We start from the raw sequence: 21,902 nt of genomic DNA on the forward strand, positions 1-21,902 counted from the left end.
TTGATAATAAGAGGAATTTTTCCAACAAATGCAGCCTTGGTGAGCATAAGAGATCGGTAGTGTATATAATGTTTTATGCAGTGCTGCTTCTCAAAGGAAAAATCTGAATATTCATACTGAAAAAAGTCCTTCGATCATTTCCAACACAGGACGTTCAGGATGTACTGACTTTCAGAAACCCTGAAATAAAACAAAAAACAGCCTTGGTTTAATTTGTGTAAAATCAAACAAGTCATTTGTCCTGAAGTCTTAGGGTTATAGAAATATGACGTAGATCTATCTTGGATGTCATTTGTTTTAGTAATGAAAGGTCAAGTTCCTACTACTGTGCTATCATGGTGCTGGTGTATGTCGCTCCTAATATACAGTGATCTTAGTATTAGGCAAATATAGATCTGTGACGTGTTGTGCTCACGGCGGATTTCTGCACTTGGGCGTTCATGTGTGAGTGCGTTTTGGCGTTTGGCAGTTTCATAATCTGGTCTGGGCCTCAGGTATATAGATCTCGATGCTGTCTGCGCTCTCTGTGGCCGAGTTCTGTCGTACCGAAGCGGCTCGTTTGGCCGCCATCAAACGCTTGCGAGCCTCCTGACGCTGCTTCTCGGTGCTTTCCAGCGAGCGATCTCTGGCCAGGGGAGGGTGGCCTTTCGGGGGTTTCTTTGGCACTGGGGGAGGCAGCCTTCTCTCCTGAACAGGGACGACAAACAGTCAGTTAGCCACCGTGGCGGGCGGAGAAAGACGAGCCGAGACAGCAATATGGCACACCTGCACACAGACAGCGCTAAGGCCAGCCGCGGCTAGCGTTAAAGAGCGGCGCTAACGCTTCCGCGGCTGACTGCGTGTGGTAAGAGAGCGGCCCGGCCGGCGTGAGAGGTTGGGGGCCGCTGCCCCCATGGTGCGTGCCGGATGCAATGACTTCTGAAAACAGCTCACTGTCAAACAAACAAACAAACAAACAAAGCAAACATGAAGAGGATGTCAGGAAATTAAGAGTGAGTGAAACATTCACAGTCACATTAGACCAACAGACCGACATGAGCCACAGGGAGGCAACAGCAACACTTCCGGAGGCAAATATATTGAATAATATTGTGGATTTTGGAGATTTGTTATTGCCAGTGCCCACCCTTGAATGCATAATATCACAATACAGAAGCAACAGACCATGCACATGAATGAGAAAAAAAAGCAACGTTGCCCAGCGATCAGGCAGCTAGCTTCTGTCAATGAATCTGTACTGATTCTGCAAGTTTGTTGTACCTTTCTCTCGGGGGGATCGAGGGGTCTCCAGTTGTTGGCTTTGAGCTGGTGAAGCTCATCGAACTTTAAACTGATATTCTCAATGGAAAGTTGAAGCATGTCCCAGAACCCTGCAAGATCTTGAGCCACTGGTCGTGGGTGAGCGTTTGGGTTCTGTTGAGCCAAGAGAGGGAACAAAAGTGGAACTATAAGAATTAGCTGTGCTGTCTAAACATCTGAAAAGCCCTGATGGATCGGTTTTCTTTGGAGCTGGTGTGTCCATCCTGGGATTGTGCTTGGAAAGGTGCACAGGAACCCACAGTTCCATTCTTTTTCAAAGATTCACAGCCTTGAAGATACACTACTGTTCAAAAGCTAAATTTTCTAAATGTTTTTGCAGCTTGCATGTATTTGAATAAAAATGCAGTAATAAAGTTATATTGTGAAATATTACAATTTAAAACAAGTTTTTCTATTTTTGTTAATATATATTTTAAAATGTAATTTATTTATGTGATTACAAAGGTGAATTTGTAGCAGTCAGTCTTTTTTGATGAATTTGATAAATTGAAAGTTCAAAAGAACAGCATTTAAAAAAAGAGAAATCTATTGTTTCATTATAAATGTCTTGACTGTCACTTTTGATCAATTGAATGCATCCTTGCTGAATAAAAGCATTAATTTCTTTAAAAAGAAAACTCTTACTGACCCCAAAGTTCTGAACCGCAGTCAAGTCACCTAGATAGCACTTTTTTACAATACAGACTCTTTCAGTAATAAACAGGAAAATAGCAATTATGGGAAACTTCCTCAAATAAAGACTAAATAATTTAAATTCTGCTGTAAAGCAGCACTAAAAAGACAACAGCATCATTATTTAGCTCAAGTTGCTTCAGTTCAGTTCAATAACACTGTAAAGTTCATCAATTTCAAAACAAGTTCAAATCAGCTATAAACAGTTGTAAACAGTGTATTATTCACCTCAAGTCAGTTCAATGCTGCTTCAATTGACAGTATAAGTTGATTCGGTCAAATAAACGTTTACTATATCATTCCTATTGGTACTCACCAGATTTTCCTCGCACAGTTCCCTGAACTGCTGAAACTTCTGGGACATCAGCAGCTGTGCGCTTCCCACTGCACTGCGGATCTTCCCCAGGACTGAACATCACACACAAAAACAAACAGGTGAGCATCAGATACACGCGTAACAGCCTTAGAGCAATAGAAAAGTAGAATTATGCTCCTTCTGAGACTTGAAAAAAAAATATATTTTAAGATCTATTATGGTTATTAAAAGTAGGAGAGCCTACAGAGATAGGCTTGAAGTCAGGAAAACACTGTGAGGACCAGGACGTCCAGCAGGGGGCAGATTACTTCAATGCAGGTGAGATTAATTCAATAAAGACTTGCATGTGCCATTTCAGCAAAAAATTCTGCATCAATCATAAATTTTTAATTTTCTGTAAATTAATACAGCTTAAAAAGCACTAAAAGAACACACAGAACATACAAAAATAACTAGAATGTTAAAAAAAAGGTATTTTACTTTCTTTAAAGATGGTTTACCTAATAGAAGATTTCATTATGGGTAAATCAGACACTAACTTTCATCAGGTAGTTTGTTCTCCTTCTCTTCGTGCTCCATCTGCCTGCACCAGCCCTCCATACGTTCAGTCTCTGCCTGCAGCAGCTTCAGGAACCAGCGGCCGTCACGCTGACACACCGAGCGGCCCACGACTTCCAAGGGATCTTCCGTCACGCTATCGATCCAAGGGTCAGGTGGAGGCAGGATGGAGGGATCAAAGCCAACGTCCTCATAGTCATCTGAGGTGCAGGCGTGGTAGTGATTCCCTGAGCCCTGGATGCTGACGGTGGAGGTGGCGGCATCACGTGAGTACTGCCGTGACAGGCAGGCCGAGGAGGGGAAATCTGTGACAGGAGATTCAGCTGGTGTGTACTCCGGAGTGTCTAGATCAGCCTGCACCGCTGCCGTCACGCTGTTTGAGCGCTTGAACCGCCGGTGACTGAGCCCAAGAAAAAAAAGAAAAGAAAGAAAGATTTAATTCAAATGTCGAGAGTCACGTGACATGCTCATGAACCTAGTCACACTCGAGTAGAGCCCCGTACGTTTGGCCTCGTTTTGCTGATTTTTTCGTTTTGTTTTAAGTTTTATTCATTGGTGGTGCTTTACCTGATGGCATGCAGTCATAAACAGCAGGAGTTGTCTCCATCGGCTTTTCCGATTAAGAAGAAATCCAAGCCAACGAACTCAAGTGATATGATGGACAAGATGGCAAACACTGTTACACACTTTGAGGACATTCTAAGAACTAAGTTGACGGCGATGAATCATAGTTCATTGTGTATACAGTATCGCTTACTGATTATGATATTTTATTTGTATTATTTATCTCTCTTCTCTTTTTTTATTATTATTATTTTTTTTAAATAGAAATACTACCTAGTCAATATGTGACTATGGGGCCAAATGTTGGTGCTACAGTAATGTGCAGGTTTTTGTTGATGCCACAGACCATATTAAAGGGTGCTGGCAGATCAAGGTTTGTTCTTGGTTTGATCTGCCATAATTCATGGGAATGTGTTTATGTTTTTTTGAATGGTAACGGGGAGGGTGGGGGGTGGTTTAATGGTAGACTCAACTTGTAATTTGTCTTATTATACAGTAATTCAGTTTACTAAATGGCCCTCACAAACATACAGGTTTTCTAGATTTTTTGCGAAGAAGAAAGATTGATATAGTGTTAAGAATCCCATTTGAAAGAGGAGGATATACCTGTGTAATAATAAGTTTTATGAAGTGGCATCTCACTCATCTTCGGATACTAAGACCAAGGTTTTAATATTGATATTTAATATTGACTACTATTGGTCCGGAGGACTTTAAATATTACTATTTTAGATAAAGGTGGTGATACAGATGGTAGAATAACACATATAAAAACATAGTGGAGAATAGGAATATTGTATTTCTCTCAGTTTATGCCCCTTGTACTCCTGACCCTACTTTTGTTTTGTCAACCTATCTCTTGACGTTTTCAGATTTTGAAATTGTATTGGGTGCAGATACGAATTCTGTAATGTCGCATATCCTAGATAGATCTGGACCAAAGGAATCACACTCTCAAGCTTTGTGATCTGACAAACTTCAGCAATGTGTAACCTCATCCTCGTTGGTGGATAGTTGGCGTTTATTAAATCCTTCTGCTAAATCTTTCACTTTCTTTTCTGCTACTCATAAATCCTATTTGCGAATTTACTATATTTTCATTTCTACTTCTTTATCTTCAGCTGTTCGTGATGCCGATATCTATTCCTTATCTTTGTCGGATCATGATGGAAATTTGTGCAGATTATCTTTGATCCCTCGGCCATCTCGTGCCATTAGATGGCGATTTAACCCTAAATTGTTAAAGGATGAAAACTTTTGCAGTCAATTTAGAAATAAATTTGCTGAGTTTATTGAAATTAACCAAGGTTCAATGGATGATCCTCGAACACTTTGGAATGCAGTTAAAGTTTTTATAAGGAATAACTCAATTTCATATGCCTCTTTCCTTCAGAAAAACAGACACAAAAAGATAGTTGAACTGGAATCACAGCTCCAGAATCTGATTAGAGATAATCAGCGTTGTTTCTCAGATAATACACTCAGTAAAATCATGGCGGTTAGGTCCGAACTCAATTCATTACTGAGATCCAGGGCAGAATTCCTGATCCAAAGATCCAGGCAGAATTATTATTTTCAAGGGAGTAGACCAAGCCACCCCCTAAGATTACGCAACGATGAAAAGTTTGCTAATATTTCAGCATTGAAATCCCAATCTGGGCTCATTATGACAGACCCAAAAGATATTAATATGGCCTTTCACTCTTTTTACTCTAACCTCTATACTACTTCTGCTGATGGTGACCCTGACTCTTTTGCATCTTTTCTGTCCAACCTTGATTTACCTAGGCTATCAGATTCAGATTCAGAATACCTGGGCGAACCGATCACTCTTCAGGAGCTGGAGTCAGCAATTAGATCTATGAACAAGAGGAAATCCCCAGGCACAGATGGCCTTCCAATCGAATTGTATACTACTTTTTGGTCGGATTTAGGCCCCCTCATGTTAGATATCATACATTTTTCAGTTACTCATTTCACCTATCTATTAATATAGCTGTTATTTCTCTCTTGTTAAAAAAAGATAAAGATCTGACTTCCTGTTCTAGTTACCGGTCACTTTCTTTGATAGGGACTGATGTTAAATTATATGCTAAAGTACTATCTCGTTGTCTAGAGGAATTTATGAATAGGCTAGTTCATCATGACCAAACAGAATTCATTAAATCTCGGTCAGCATCGGATAACTTATGCATGTTATATCCAGGGGCGTTTCCTCCGAGGAGGCAAGGGAGGCCTCAAAATTGGATGAGAAAATAATCGATATTACAAAAATAAAACAGCAAAAATATGACTAAATATGACATTAAAAGTCTATAAGTCACTCGAATTTATAAAATAACACTGTCCAACAGCAACACCCGCAGGTAAAGTTACAGCAGAGGGTTGCCTCCCTTCAGTCCATAGACTTACAACAGAGACCCCAAAGCGTGCGGTGACTTTTCTGGAGGCTCATTGAGATGAATGGGGGAAGATCACGTAAGAGGAGGCAATGCCTCCATCGTGCTATGATTGGATATGATCGGTTATGATTGGATGTGATTGGTTCATGCGATAAATCCCGCCTCTTGTTTTCGTGCGAGCTCTCTGTCTGAATGAAGAAAATGATGGCGTGATTGACTAATTATAAAGTAAGTAAACAACTCTCCTGCTTAGATATCACTGCTTTGTGTCACGTCAAAATAAAACATGAAATGGCTTGAAAACGTGATGACTTTGTCAGTCATCAGAATCAGAATCAGAATTAGCTTTACTGCCAGGTATGTTTGCACATACGAGGAAATTTGTTTTAGTGACAGTAGCTCCACAGTGCGACAGAATAACAGCAACAGGACAGGACACAGATAGTAAAAAAATGTAAAATTAAAAATAAAATAATGTACTAATATACAAAAACGGACAATGTGCCAAATAGTACAAACACAATATAGAAAATAGACAATTCGATATGTACAGGTATGTTAGGTGCAAATTTGAAATGTAATAAGTATGTGTGTTAAATAAAAATAAAAAGTATGATAGTGTTGTGTGTTTCATGTTTATTGTTAAGAGTTCAAGTGTTCATGAGATGGATTGCCTGAGGGAAGAAACTGTTCCTGTGTCTGGTCGTTCTGGTGCTCAGAGCTCTGTAGCGTCGACCAGATGGCAACAGTTCAAAGAGGGAGTGTGCTGGATGTGAGGGGTCCAGAGTGATTTTGCCAGCCCTTTTGCTCACTCTGGATGAGTACAATTCTTGGAGACTGGGGAGGGTCGTACTAATGATTCGCTCAGCAGTCCGAACTACCCTCTGTAGTCTTCTGAGGTCAGATTTCATTCTTCTTGATGAAATGATTAAAGATGTATCTTCGTGCCTGTGACAATATTTGTGACAGGGCTTTTTTGACAATGACCCGAAAATAAGTTGACTATTAAAAAAGAAACAGTTGAGCATCAGTTCACAAATAAAAAACGGAGTGTCTATTTACAAGTGCATATAGCCCTATGAGCCCGCCTTGTTGGCCGCTGCTGTTTACACCAACTCTCCCCACCAACGTTTGATTACAAAACATTACAAGCGACTGTTGTCGCAAAACAGCTGCAGTGGCGCAGATCGTGAAGTACGTGTTGCAATCGTGTTTGGCGCAATCGAATTCGCGTTTTGCAGAACCTTCCCCCCTACCTTTTCAAATCAAATATCACGTCGGAAAGGCAGGTATTTTCAATAATAATGAAGGAAATAATCTAAACATTTTACTTAAATTATCGGGTAGGGTTAGGGTAGGTGTAGGGAGGGATTTATTGTCCCAATAAGGTGACATCCATTTAATACTTGGACTTAAAATGATCATTTACACTCAACATATTACTGCATACTGTTATAATGTACTACAATACTGAGGTGCAGATAATTGCCACTGGTTGCAAGTAGTATTAATTGTGGCAAATCTAGCTGTGTAAACAGAATAGCTATTTGCACTTAGTGTAAACATTAAGTGTAACAGGGACATTAATTTATATATATATATATATATATATATATATATATATATATATATATATATATATATATATATATATATATAAAATACATAACTGCCTCATTTTAAAACACCACCGCACGCCACTGATTATATCATATTATTAATTCAAAGAATAGTTTGTCCTCCCCTTGCGCAGTATTATCTCTAGATGTGATGAAAGCTTTCGACCAGCTAGAATGGAACTATTTATGGACGGTTCTATAGCATCTGGGTCTGGGATCGAGTTTCCTAAATATGATAAATGTTCTGTATGCCAATCCAGCAGCCACTGTTCTCACAGGTGCTGTTCACTCTAACCCATTCTTTATACATCGAGGTACTCGTCAGAGTTGCCCGCTTTCTCTGTTATTTGCCCTATCCTTGGAACCCTTAGCTCAAGCGGTCCGACAATCTGAAACTATTTCTCCCATAAATATACGGAATACTCATCATCATATTTCTTTGTTTGCTGATGATATCTTATTGCTTTTGGAGAAGCCGTCACATTCTATTCCTCATGTGTTGAATTTATTTGACCATTTTGGATCTCTCTCTGGGTTTAAAATTAATTGGAGTAAGTAATGTTTACTTCCGCTCAATTCTAAAATTGATTCCATGTACCTTTCTATATCTATTCCATTGGTTCAAAATTTTAAGTTCTTGGGGATAGATGTTTTTCCTTCCCTGCATGAAATCGTCTCAAAAAACTATAATAGTATTCTAGCCAAATTTCTCATCTCAGATTTGGAAAATTGGTCTCGTCTTCCTTCTTCTTTTCAGGCCTGTATATCGGTGATTAAAATGAATGTTCTCCCACGTATTAATTTCTTTTCTTCCATGATTCTTCTCGCTCCACCGGTTGGCTACTGGAATAAACTAGATGCATGTGTTTAACGGTATATATGGGATGGGATACGTCCTCGTATTAAACTGACTACCTTACAACGATGTGGATTACATGGAGGTCTTTCTTTCCCTAATTTTAGACTGAATGTTCAAGCCTTTTCCCTCCACCCTTTAGCAGTTTGGTTTGATCCTGATGCTTCTGTGTCTTGGAGAACAATTGAGGAATCTATTGTTTATCCGTATAAATTGAAGCATCTTGTTTTTTCGTGAGTTCCGCTTAGGCAGAGTAAATCTCGGTTTGGTCCCATTGTAACCCATCTCCTCTCCACATGGAGGGATGTTGAAAGACGTTCACAACTAGTTACAAAAGGACATAGGCATTCACCTATTTTCCACAATAATAACCTTTTGTCAGGCAGTACTCCATTTCATTGTCCGCAATAGACTCATAATAAAGTAAACACTCTGGGAGATATCTATGATGACAGTGTTTTAAAATCCTTCCAGAATCTTAAAACTCAATATAATCTGCCAGGCACCTCCTTTTTTATGTTTTTGCATATTAGATCGGCCCTACGGGCATATGGGGTGCCTTGGAAGTCTCGACTGCCTGTTCAGCTTTGCGCAAACTAATCCTTCCTTCTGAGGAATCTCCCTCCTCTGCTTCAGTCATCTATCTCTTTCTTCTTGAGCATTCATACAAACCTATTATTGGGCTAAGGATCTTAATGAGGATGTGCATGTTTTATCTTCCGATCAGGTATGGGGTATGTTTAAATTGTCTTCTAAAAACCCTAATCACCAAATGATTCATTGGAAATTGCTGCATAGGGTTTACTTGACTCCAACGAAAAGTTTTTTATGAATCTGTCGTCTTCTCCTAAGTGTAATCTCTGTTCCCAAGGCATTTTTTGGGGGGAGTGCCCCTCTCTCTCACCTTTTTGGACTCTCACAGGACCTATCATTGTTGGGTACTGAGATATGTTTGACTCCACGCCATTTTTTCATGAATGACTTTTGGGACTTCACCTTGTCCATCCAAACAAAGATCTTTACTGTTAGCTGCTCTCACAGCAGCAAAAAAAGTGCTAATCAACCGTTGGAATCTCAATGGAACTCTCTACTTCTCGTATACATGGATCTAACGTGAAAACTGTTAATTCATGGCATTCAGCTTTTAATGTTGTGTCTTCTTTTCTAAAATCTTTGTAAAAATTATTTTATTGTTATTTGTTTATCTATTAATATTAATTAATATATTTTATAATTTATTTTATTTATATATTTTTTTAGGGCGTGAGATGGGTTGGGTTCTAAATTTGTACAGCTGCTGTTTTGTACTACTGTTCCACAGAATAAAATTCAATAAACAGTTGTTAACAACAACAAATTTTTTTTTTGATAAATCGCAACTCATAGATATAATGACCACACACACTTCTATGGAGAAAATGGTTTAAATGATTAATCTAAATATTAATTTAGATATTTTGAGGACATAAACCATTATCATTATTATCCATTCTTAAAATAAAACCATGAAAATGATTTTATTACATTTGTTTGCATTAAATTTGCTATATTTTATTTTATTAAAAAAGGAAAGATTTAAAAAAAAAATTCATTATCACGTCCAAGTACTCTTATATGACTCATAAGCAGTAGTCACAGGTTGTTGGCACAAACATCATTAACAGACATTTATTTGGCAGGCAAATTGCAGCACTCATGACCTGCAAAAGAGACTCATTTAACGCATATAGGTAGAGATAATGTAATGAAATGATGTAGCAAACATGAAAATTGCATACAATAATGCATCTTTTAAAGCTGATTTACTGTCAACACTTTTCAGTAATGAAATAATAAACATTTAAACTCTCCTTTAGTTTTGTTTCATCGTTTCTGATTAAACTGTTTTGCTAAGCTTGTCACAATGAACTGCAGGATTGCCTTATCGAACCCCCCCCCAAAAAAAAACATGTAGTGGCACTTCAAATTTAGGCAAAAATTAGGCCGCATAATCTGTTGTCTACAATTTGCGACATCAGGAGCACGCCTATGGTGCCTAAAAATACTGTCTAGCTAGGCAGTTTTGAGAAGAGCCATGGTGTGCCAGCTTTAGCGCTCTAGGATAATCCTGTCCCTACTCAATAAGTTTAATAAAGTGAAAGTGTCTCCATAATACAGAGTTTCTTAATCCTTGATTTTAATGCACTCTCTCAACATATGCAGCGTGAAGAGGATAAACAATACTTTTCAGAAAGCAACAGTATGAACTTTGAACCACTGCATTCATCTGTAGATTGAAGCAATTTGATAAAACACACAGATCAGATACAGACCAAGATAATTAATTGAGAGGAAATGGAGCAATAACGGACACAAGGAGCAGATGATGTCTGGACTTGTTATTGGTAATTTTGGATTTTTTGTAAACTGTTGATGTACCAGTCAACATAATGACCCATAACTGAAAAGGTGTAGCCAAATATAAAAGAATGGCCAAATGTAAAATATTTTATTTTTTCATGTTAAAATCAACATTGACCACTAATATGAATATTGTGGGAATCCTAAATGTCTATGATTGTTTCAGCCCTGAATCACTGGATGCTAATTTAACAAACAGCACAGATTTACTGTTAGATACACTTTTTTTATTTTTGAGAGAGAAATTACTTTAGTACATTTATTTATCAAGGATGCATATTAAACAAAATGAGAGTAAAGTAAAATAATGTTACAAAAGATTTCTATTTCAAATAAACGCTGTTCAACATGCTCATCAAAAAAATCATGGTTTCCACAAAAATATCAAGCAGCTGTTTTAAAATCGATAATAATAAGAAATGTTTCTTAAGCACCAAATCAGTATATTAGAATGATTTCTGAAGGATACTGTGGCTAAAGAAAATTCAGTTTTGCCAACACAGGAAAAAATTACATTTTATATATACTTAAATAAAAAAGCTATTTTAAATAGTAATAATATTTCATAGTATTACTAAAGTGAAAGTGACTCTGGGGTGCTATTTGTTCCTGAAACAGTTGTTTTAGAGCACACAAACACACACAAACACACACACACACAGACTCACCCGTGCTCTTCTTCAACCTGAATCCCCACTGACTGAAACTTGGACTGGTCCTCCAGTTCCTGGTCCTCAGGCCCATCCACCTGTTTAAACACATCACACAGTAAACCAGCCACCTCCATAGTCATTTGAAGAATCATCTACCTCAGGGAGAAGTAAACAAATCTCCAACTCACCCTGTGTGGGTTTGTATACAGAAATAAAAAGACCAGCTTGTGAAAAGTGTACAAACACCTGATAAACACATTATAGTGGATATTACAACTAAATCTTGTTCTAATAGCCAGCAGGAACATCTCAGCAGCATTGAGGAGATGAATAAACAATGAAAACAACACTGAATCTCACTCACCTGGATGCCAATAGAAAGGCACCTGCTCTTCCTGAGCACATCCCTGCGGACGTCTTCCAGGGCCGGTATGGGGAAGGGCACAGGCATTGGCATGGGCAGTGGAGAGGGAGGGGTAGTGCTGATGGTGATGGTGCTGTTGCTGACGTGTTGACTGGCAGGGCCGTGGATCTGAGCGTTGGCTGCCTCGATGGCTGCCGTCAGCGCTTTCATGCTGTCAATGCTCTCGGTGGAATTGCTCAGGCCAGAGTGGAGGACGGGCTCGCCCCGCGTCCCGGGACCGTCCATGTAAGCGTCCTGCGCAGACTCAGTGCTGCTCTGGGCCGTGATGGAGATGAAGGGCTTGGTGGAGGTGCGAGGAGGTACCGGCGGAGGAGTCTTCTTGTAGGTGGTGATACATGATGATACTGCAGAGAGAAAAGTACACTTATTCATTTATCAGATACTTTTATCCACTTGAACTTACAAATACGGATGCATGAAAAAAGTATGTTAACGGTAAACAGTAAAAGATTAGAATGGAAACAGATATAAGGACAAAAAACTTTTATATTAAGATTCAGGATACATTTACTATTTCCAAATGGAAATACTGTCTCCAAAAAAACTAAAATCACTATTGACCACTAATTTGAATATCGTGGGCATTCTCAATGTCTATGATGGTCTCAGCCCTGAATCACTGGATGCTAACAGCACAGATTAACAGTGTTAGATACACTACTTTTTTTTGAGAGAGAAATAAATTATTAATCATTATCCATTACTTTTAATGCATATTAAACAAAATTAGAGAAAGGACATTTATAATGTTGCAAAAGATTTCTATTACTATTTTTTCTTTCCTATAAATTTGAAATTTTTGAAAAAGTCTCTTATGGCCACCAAGTCAGCATTTATTTGATCAAAAATACATAAAAAACTGTAATATTGTAATGTGAAATGTTACAATTTCAAATAACTGTTTTCTATTTAAAATATCTTAAAATTGAATATAAACTTAATGGTAAAGGTGAATTTTCAGCAGCTATTATGCCAGTCTTCAGTGTCACGTGATCTTTCAGAAATCATTCTAACATGCTTATTTGAAACATTTCTTATTATAATGTTTTTTATGAATAAAGAATATAACAAAGCATTTATTCTATACACACACACACACACACACACACACACACACACACACACACACACACACACACACATTTATATATATATATTGTTTTTTTTTGTTTAAGATTAACTTTTTTTTAGGCATTGTTAGATCCAGTGTTTCCTGTCATAGCTATGCAAAGATTTGACAAAAACAGTATCATAGCTATTAAAATATTTCTTGTTATGATTTTAAATCTGTATTTAACCTTTTGTGGTGGCTGTGCTTCAAAGGGGACATCGGATGCCCATTTTCCACAAGGTTATATGATTCATAAGGGTCTTCTTGAAATGGTCTCAGTGGTCATGTAAAACAACACCCTTTTTACCTTGCCAAAAACAGCTCTTTTCACAGCAACTCGTTTTGGTGCATATCTCTTTACATGCTAATGAGCACTGCTCACCCCGTCCCTCTCTTCTGTGGAAGTGATCCAACCTTGAGTTTTAACTTTTTAACAAAGCCTGCCTTGAATTGTCCCTCATTCAGAAAACAGTCTGGAGTAAAATGGTTTGCGCAACCAGGCACAAACAAATTTAGTGAAGTGAAGTGACGTGTGGCCAAGTATAGCGACCCATACTCAGAATTTGTGCTCTGCATTTAACCCATCCAAAGTGCACACACACTGCAGTGAACACACACACACACACACACACACACACACAGATACACCCGGAGCAGTGGGCAGCCATATTGCTGCAGCGCCCGGGGAGCAGTTGGGGGTTTGGCGCCTTGCTCAAGGGTGTCACCTCAGACGTGGTATTTAAAGTGAAAGAGAGCGGTGGTTATTCACTCCACAATCAAAATGTCTTGATAATTGAGACTGTTTAGGTTTTGGGGGGATTAAAAAAAAGGAGTGAATTTCTATCATTGTAGGGTGGTTGTGTCCACACACTGCTAAGACGCATTTATATGCAAATAAAGATATTTTTAATGCAATGTCTCCTTTAAAATTAAAATATTATAATCTTAATTCAAGTGATGAAGGATTTTGAAAGCCTGGCAGTAATCAGTGTTGAGTTCTACTGTAAGGTTAACCCTGCCTGGTTAACATGTTTGAAAATGATTAACAGTTGAAAACATTAGAAATTAGAAAAGTAATCAAAAAGTAATCAGTTACATTACATTAATTGAAAAGTTACACTACTTATTACATTTCAAGCAGGGTAACTTGTAATCTGTAACCTATACTTTATATTTCCAAAGTAACCCTCCCAACACTGTATGTATGTGTGTGTATATATATATATATATATATATATATATATATATATATATATATATATATATATATATATATATATATATATATATATATATATATATATATATATATATATATATATATATATATATATGTACACACACACACACATTCAATCAATTTAATGTATTCTTGCTGAATAAAACAATGGATTTTTTGTCAATCAATCAATCAATCAATCAATCAATCAATCAATCAATCAATCAATCAATCAATCAATCAATCTTATCTTTTATTTTGAATGGTAGTGTAAGTGTGTGCATAAGTAATTCAAATCCTTTGTTTAAAATCTTAACCCCAACTACTGCATGAAGCAGTTACAGCAAGATACTAGCAAACCAGATAATTGTGATGGCTGACATGATTACAGAAGAGCCTCTGAACTTAAAATCAGACTTGTGGACTTCTGTGTGAAAATCTTACGCATTGTGAATGCCTATCTTGCAGTAACTTGCCATTACTTGAGTGAAAAGTCAACGCCGCCCACCGTTATGCTGGCAGTTTTTAAGTTTGCTTCAACACACACAGCTAAGCACATTAAAGAGGCCAGGAGTGTTTTGCTAGAGTCATGGGGAATGAGAGATAAAACTCAGAACAGACCACGCTTCCAACATGACTCTGTGTGCTAATCTTTTGCCTTTGCCACCACCTTGAATCTGGCGGTAAAAAAGCCCTTTCATAAACCATGGATTTGCATGAGATTTGTCTTGCAAACTTTTTTCAGGTCAAGCCCAAATGCCACTGTGATCCAGCAACAGATGGGACCCAAGATGGAAGAGCAAATTCTGCATGTTTCCGATGTGAAGCAATGTGAGCTGCTTTACCATCTCTTTACCAGACCACTGCCATCTGCTAAACCTGCAACATCCTAAATTAAAGTCTCACTAATATTGAAATAAATACAAATGCAGCAATGACTTAAAATAAAATAAATAAATACAATTCAATATAATTTATCCCCCCAGAATTTCAAGTTATAATAAATTTCCTACTTTATTCTGATTGTTTATTTGTAACTTCTAAAATGACATTTCAAAAATCCAACATCAAAGAAAGTAAATATATATAATTAATGGAGATAATAATAATAGTGGCAATGGTAATTAATAGTTAATTATATATAAAATACAATTTAAAAGTATTATTGATGATAAATATCCACGCTTATGACCTTTGCACAATATTATTTGCCCAGCAGTGGCCACCATGCTATAATATTTATTGCATTCATTTTAATTTTATTTGAAGTCCTTCGGACAGAGAGCATGATTAAATATTCACTTATTAACATACTTATGGAAGAATCCCATTATATCAGTGGGCCATCTGTTGACATTGAAAGTGTTATCTTGAAGTGCTACTGCTTGACACAGTGCTGGTGGAGCACTGACTCATTTCCTCCAGCATTTCCCTTCAAAGAGCGCAACAACCCCTCACAACCCAGACTAACATGAAATCACTAATCGATGGCTGCATGAAGCGGCAGATAGAGGTGTGTGTTGTGAGATAAACAGTGAGAGAGTCTGTGTGAGCAAAGCATATATTTTCCTTATTATTTAAATTCTGAAACATCCACAGGGGGGCAATCCAGAGCGAGACAGAGACCAGCTGTTAATGTCCTCTCTGATTTCACTTCCTCATTTTCACACTCTTTGGTTTTTCTCTCCCTACATATTCAGCGGCTTCTTTCTGTGGAGAGTGACTTTTTGCCACTGTTTTTATGTTCCAAAATGATTATTTATTATAAACAAATTAGAAAACTCTAATTAAATTATAATTACACTTGCAGTACATTATTATATTAAATAAAAAAAATAATTCATACATTTAATAATTATATCTGACTAAATAAAAACAACATGCTAAAACAATACAATGTAAAAAAAATCTGAGTCTCTGAGCCCCAAACATAAAGTAACATTTTTCATAGAGAATGTTTGAATAATGTTATTGTTTATAATAAATTCGTATGAGAGAATCTAATAAAGTATCACCGTGATGGCTCTTAATCTCAAATCTTATTAAAGCTATTAAAATGGCCTTGGGATCTTTGAGACGTTACACACGTTTAAAACAGTCAATATACTGTATAAAAGCATCATATTCTTTTGTATAAGCTATTCATGCTTATATGATATCATTCATGCTGAATAACACGTAGGCAATGACACCATACACTCATTTACAGGCATTCAAAAGTTCCTATGGAGGCCCACTTCTGCCACATAAGCATAGAAAACTATGACTTGGCAAATCATAATTATAACATATAAAGTCATTATTATGAGATAAAATGTGAAATTATGAGATACAAAGATATAAAAATTAGCAATTGACAAAAAGTGTCTTTTCGTCATCATGAATGTTTTTCATGTCATAATTATCTCATAATTATAATTTAGTTTTTAACAAATAATGGCTTCTCACCTCATAATTATGATTAGAATTTTTGTGTCAACACAATTTTGACTTTGTATCTCAATTTCCACTTTCTGTCATAAATGACTAAGAATAATTAGAATTATTATTTACCAAAGCTTGACATTTGGCTTAAAAAGTTCTCATCTTGAATTACCTTTTAAATCTCTGTAAGATAAAACCGTGTTGCTCACAGGAACAGTCTATCACATTTTCTTTGGCATGGCGCTCGTTCTTGTTTGCTTCTTTGACAAGCAGTTACACGAAGAAAGCCATGGTATGTGTTTGAATAGCTGAATTCATCTCCCCTGAGCCACAGTGTATCAAAGAGCACATGTACACACAATTGCTTCTTCAGACTTAATCTCCATCTCTCACATCCTCATTTTTTCACATACATACACTCTGCATCCACGCAGAGGTTCACACACGACTACAGCCAAAACAAATGCTTAGTTTGATCCCACGATGTCTAGCTGGTAAGTTGAGGACAAACTTGTGTTCTGGAGCTCCAGTGTGCGCTGCTAAAATAACGGCCTGTAGATCAGATGCTGCTCCAGCTCTAGAGATTTCTGTCATACAGGCATCCTCTCCTCTAAATTTCACCCCCTCCTTCTCTAATCAACTCGCTCTTTTCATGGTCCACCTGGGTTTGTAGTGATACAGGGGATCACTAAAGCTGCATTGTTGTAAAGCGTGATTGTTTTTGTATAATTACCTGTGAGACTGCTGCTGATTGTGTCTTTATCTTTGGCGTTTGTTGTTGGTATACAAAAACAGATGTTCACAGGAGTGTTTGACAATTACTTTCAAAAGCGTCCTAATAGTTGATGCCACAATAACTGGGAAAGAGTAAGACAAGAATGTTTTGAGAGTTTAAGGTTGGTCATTGTGGTTAGGGTTTGTCACGTGAGGTAATTAGAAGACAGAATGTAATTAGCATGAAACAGGGGTTCTGGAATTGGCCGGAGCTTAGCAGTTCGAATGTTGTTTCTAATTGTTTCCCTGTAACACCTGGAGAAAGCAGAACACATCTCAAAGGAAGTTAAAAGACCCATTAGAAGTACGTAAATTGCTCATTGCTATCTTTGCATGTGGGTACACATTATTTTGAGCCAATCATCTGAATCATAAAAATCATGTGACTCTGAAGCCAATGACAACACAGAAGTCCCACACTAGTGACTGTCCTGCTAGTCCTTGAGCTGTGAAGAAAAAACTAAATATGGAGAGAAATGCCAGACACTGGCTCTACATTTACTGTTTTTTGCCATCAATATTATATAAACAGATATTATGAAACATACACTGTCTGTAAGATTCTTTTAATGTTTTTGAAAAAAAATTCTTATGCTGAACAAGACTGCTCTTATTTTATAGTGAAAACTGTGAAATATTATTACAATTTAATAATATATATTTTTTAAATATATATTTAAAATTTTACTTATTTCTGTGGCGGCAAAGTGGAATTTTCAGCATCATTACTCCAGTCTGCAGTGTCACATGATTTGGTGCTCAAGAAACTTTTATTATTATTCTTCTTCTTATTATTATTATTTATAACATTATATCAATGTTTTATCAAGCAGCGCTGCTTAATATATTTGTGGAAACCTTGCTACATTTTGATCATGTTAATGCATCCTATCTAAATAAAAAAGTGAGCTAATCAAACAAAAACTGGCTCTTGATTTTAACATATTACCTTGTATTTGAAATTTAATAGCTCCTTTTCAGGTATATTATTGTCCAGATCACTGCAATATAACATAGCCAGCAGTGGCACAAGCTATTCTTTATTTTCTCAACCCAACCAGAGCCACATGTAATTAAATAAATGATCCTTAAAAATAAGATCAACCTTTATTAAATACAATTATATAAAGGTTACAGGGACACTTGCTACTGTATGCCAGATACCAATCTAACCTGAGCCATCAAGCACCCTTCTGAGGAAGACACAGGAATCCTGCTCCCACGCTCAATACTTTCCTTACTAATCCCTCATCTATTCTAATGGAAAGTGTCAGCTAAATGACTAAAATGTAAATGTAAAGGGAAGAGATGGGCTGAGTTAGCACTCCTGCTGATAAACAGGGTAAACACACCCACACATCCAGGCGCTGCTCAAGTCATTAGCGTCTCCTCTGGCCTGTCAGCCTGGGTGCTTACAGACCTCATTCCTTATAAGGTTGTGTTTTACAGACATCATATAGAGCCTGTTTGAAAAGCCTTCAAAATGTGAGATGTGATCAACTTGGGATTTAACTGTTCGAAAAGAACAGGAACAGATGTTTCTGATAAAACTCTTTATGTGCTGGTGTTGGAACACCGATATCTGATACTTAAATAGCAGCAGCTTATTATTTTAATAGATTTTAATAGTTTTACTTTATTATTGCTTTTAGTTGGAGTAAACAGACATCAGTGCGTATCACTGTAGACTGGGTGAAAGATGATAAAATGTGCGTTTAAGCATTTAAACCTTTACCTCCTGTCACTGACGCATTTGTATTGTGTCTGCAACGCTCTGACCCTGAGCTCAGAGGACAAGGTGAACGATACGGTCGCAGACAAATCAATTTGAGCCCGCCGACTCGTCTGTCCTACAATGACAGGAAGCTCTCTGCACGTTCATGTTCTTAAACACCCTGACAGGGTTGTTTCAGATGACAAACCGACAGAATTAACCCACCTCCATTTCCTCAGGCGAATGGTCCTTCAGCCATACAGAAACATCATAACAAACTATACTCCACATCCATAATCGCAAGTATCCACATGCACATCGAGTGCCCTTAACATCCCCTAATGTTGAATCTTTTTCAAGGACAGAGTCGTATATGCTCGGCTAATCAGCATAATCCTGAGTGATTTTTAAGACCACAAAGAAGCCATCCGGTCTGGACAGGAATCTCTGGGTTTTATTCCCATATCTCAAGCTGCCAAAGTGTTTAATGCGGTCTAATTCTTCCCAGATGAGACCTGAGAGGAAAAAGAGAGAGCTCAAGAGAGTGCTGGCTGTCGTTTTGCCCCACGAGAGGCAATTAACACAAGCCGGCTGGCTAAAAAAGTACACAGACAGAACCATAAAAGAAGAAAGGTCAAGTGCCATCCAAACTGTGGGTCCCAGGGCAAAACTTTGTCCGACAACCACTCACACACTATTCTAGTGGCTTTTTTTGCTTTGTGTTTAGCATAGTAAAATGACATACAAAGAGTAACAGTGACAGTTTTTATGTAATGACTGTGGCAACTGTGTCAAGCTGGAGTCCACACAGAAGATATTAGGGTTATGAGGGTGACCTGCAGATTATCACGGTCTGGGGGTAAAAGCTTAAACACAATGCTGTAAGGATTAGCCCTTATTTTAATTTAGCTTTTAGGGAATTTATTCTTAAGATTCGATATTGATATGATATCAATCAAAACTGATTGACAAAACTGACACAAATTTCTAAGGTTTTAACGACTCGTCCAGCGAATCGTTAAATGCAGTATGTCTTTAACAATTTCGTTTATCTTATTCGTGGCCAACGGAAGATGAATGCAACCAGTTTCCAGCAGAATTATTTGATTACTTGCTCTGAGTTGTTTTGTTCCTTTCCTGGTTGAGGGAACCCCGGGTGCGGATTGGCTGCTGAAGTCGTCATTGCGTGATGTCACTGGGGATGCCTTCTTGCAATTAGTTCGGCCTCAGGTGTTAAAGTTTCTTTGGTCAGAACTTTGAAGGCATGTGTGGATCCTCGCCAGATGGTGTATGGCTGAGAGCGCTTAACAGCGAGATCAGATGAGGAGCCGAAGTTTCAAACAGTGCGTGAGCAAGTAGCACGCAATGCTTCTGTGACCATTTAAACGGCCCTATTTGGTGTCCACCCACGGGAGGTTTCTTCCAATCAGATTGTGCCTATAGGGCGGAGCCCCGCCCGGCTCAGTTTTCTGTGCGTAAATCCTTTGCTGAATCATTTCATAAAATGAAGAATATATCCTAGCAGACTCCTATAAGTGTTTTAATCATACATTATGAGGAGAAAAATCAACTTTCATCCACACCAAATTATCGTTGACGCAACTAGCTTTCATTCAAAATCAAACACCAAGTATTTTGCATACCCAAAGTACATATATCTATTTTATCTATTACGCGGTTAAGGCATAGATTAAAAGATCCTAAATTCTAAATAATCACACCAAGCATGTGAAACTAAACAATAGTGATCGAGAAAAATTAGACATCAAGAGATTACAACAATACCATAGATTCCAATAACACAGCAAGCTTACACGGGGAAGTCGTGGCCTAATGGTTAGAGTCGGACTCGTAATCCAAAGGTTGCGGGTTCGAGTCTCAGGCCGGCAGGGATTGTAGGTGGGGGGAGTGAATGTCCAGCGCTCTCTCCACCCTCAATACCACGACTGAGGTGCCCTTGAGCAAGGCACCGAACCCCCAACTGCTCCCCGGGCGCCGCAGCATAAATGGCCGCCCACTGCTCCGGGTGTATGTTCACGGTGAGTGTGTGTTCACTGCTGTGTGTGTGCACGTTGGATGGGTTAAATGCAGAGCACGAATTCCGAGTATGGGTCACCATACTTGGCAGTATGTCACTTCACTAAATGACATTAAATACAACCTTAATATATACTGTCTATATATATATATATATATATATATATATATATATATATATTGTATATATTGCTTTTAATAGCAGCAACAATTATTATTTGTCCTTTTTGAAATACTTTATAAAAGGTCTGATTTTCTTTGTTCTGCCAACTTTTATTTATGGTAAACCGGTCAGGAAAAACATTGAAGGTTCTGTTCTAAATCCATTTCAGATGTTCCCTCAAATTTATCCTGGGTTTTAGAGGTCTCCTGAGATAAGGATATTTAGGGCAGGAAATCGGCCAGCCAGTCAAATGCAGATGCTGGGAGTGGAAGTCTTAACTCCTGCTAAGGAATATGCTGTCTTGAAATTATTTTGTGTGTGTATCCTGCTCTACAAGGCATTACAATGCATAAATCTTTTCAGTGTTCTGACGTCTACTGCACAAACCCATTACACACTGCTGATAATCCTACGATAAACACCGTGTGCAGACTAAACTAAAAGCTAAAAGCTGCAGAATATATGTGCAAAGGATAATGTAGATGTACGTGTGGTATGTATGTCGGTCACATCAGTTGTCGAGTGTGAGTCACTAATGTCACCCCGCAAATCATTTTCATCAAAGCTATTGCATGGCCTTAGAAGAATTGGAATATAGTGCATATAGTCTTACTTTTACGGTACTTTATTGTCCTTTTGGCATTTAATACTGTCCTTGAACATGGCAAGGAACTTG

At 37.8% G+C, this 21,902-nt stretch overlaps 1 protein-coding gene across 2 annotated transcripts in view; it reads right to left on the reverse strand.

Annotated features, from left to right (window-relative positions):
* Positions 1-471: 471 nt before the first annotated feature.
* LOC306880885 (disks large-associated protein 1) overlaps positions 472-21,902 on the reverse strand; it is a gene marked incomplete at both ends in the record, with an annotated part of 59,713 nt that continues 38,282 nt past the window's right edge. For both annotated transcript variants that reach the window (XM_079434687.1, XM_079434686.1), the window contains 6 exons: positions 472-687; positions 1,261-1,413; positions 2,309-2,400; positions 2,848-3,266; positions 11,376-11,455; positions 11,725-12,128. In XM_079434687.1, coding sequence (XP_079290813.1) covers positions 472-687; positions 1,261-1,413; positions 2,309-2,400; positions 2,848-3,266; positions 11,376-11,455; positions 11,725-12,128 — 1,364 coding nt within the window. The remainder of the gene's footprint in view (positions 688-1,260; positions 1,414-2,308; positions 2,401-2,847; positions 3,267-11,375; positions 11,456-11,724; positions 12,129-21,902) is intronic.

Source organism: Barbus barbus, assembly GCF_936440315.1.
Source record: "Barbus barbus genome assembly, chromosome: 15".
Taxonomy (NCBI): Eukaryota; Metazoa; Chordata; class Actinopteri; order Cypriniformes; family Cyprinidae; genus Barbus; species Barbus barbus.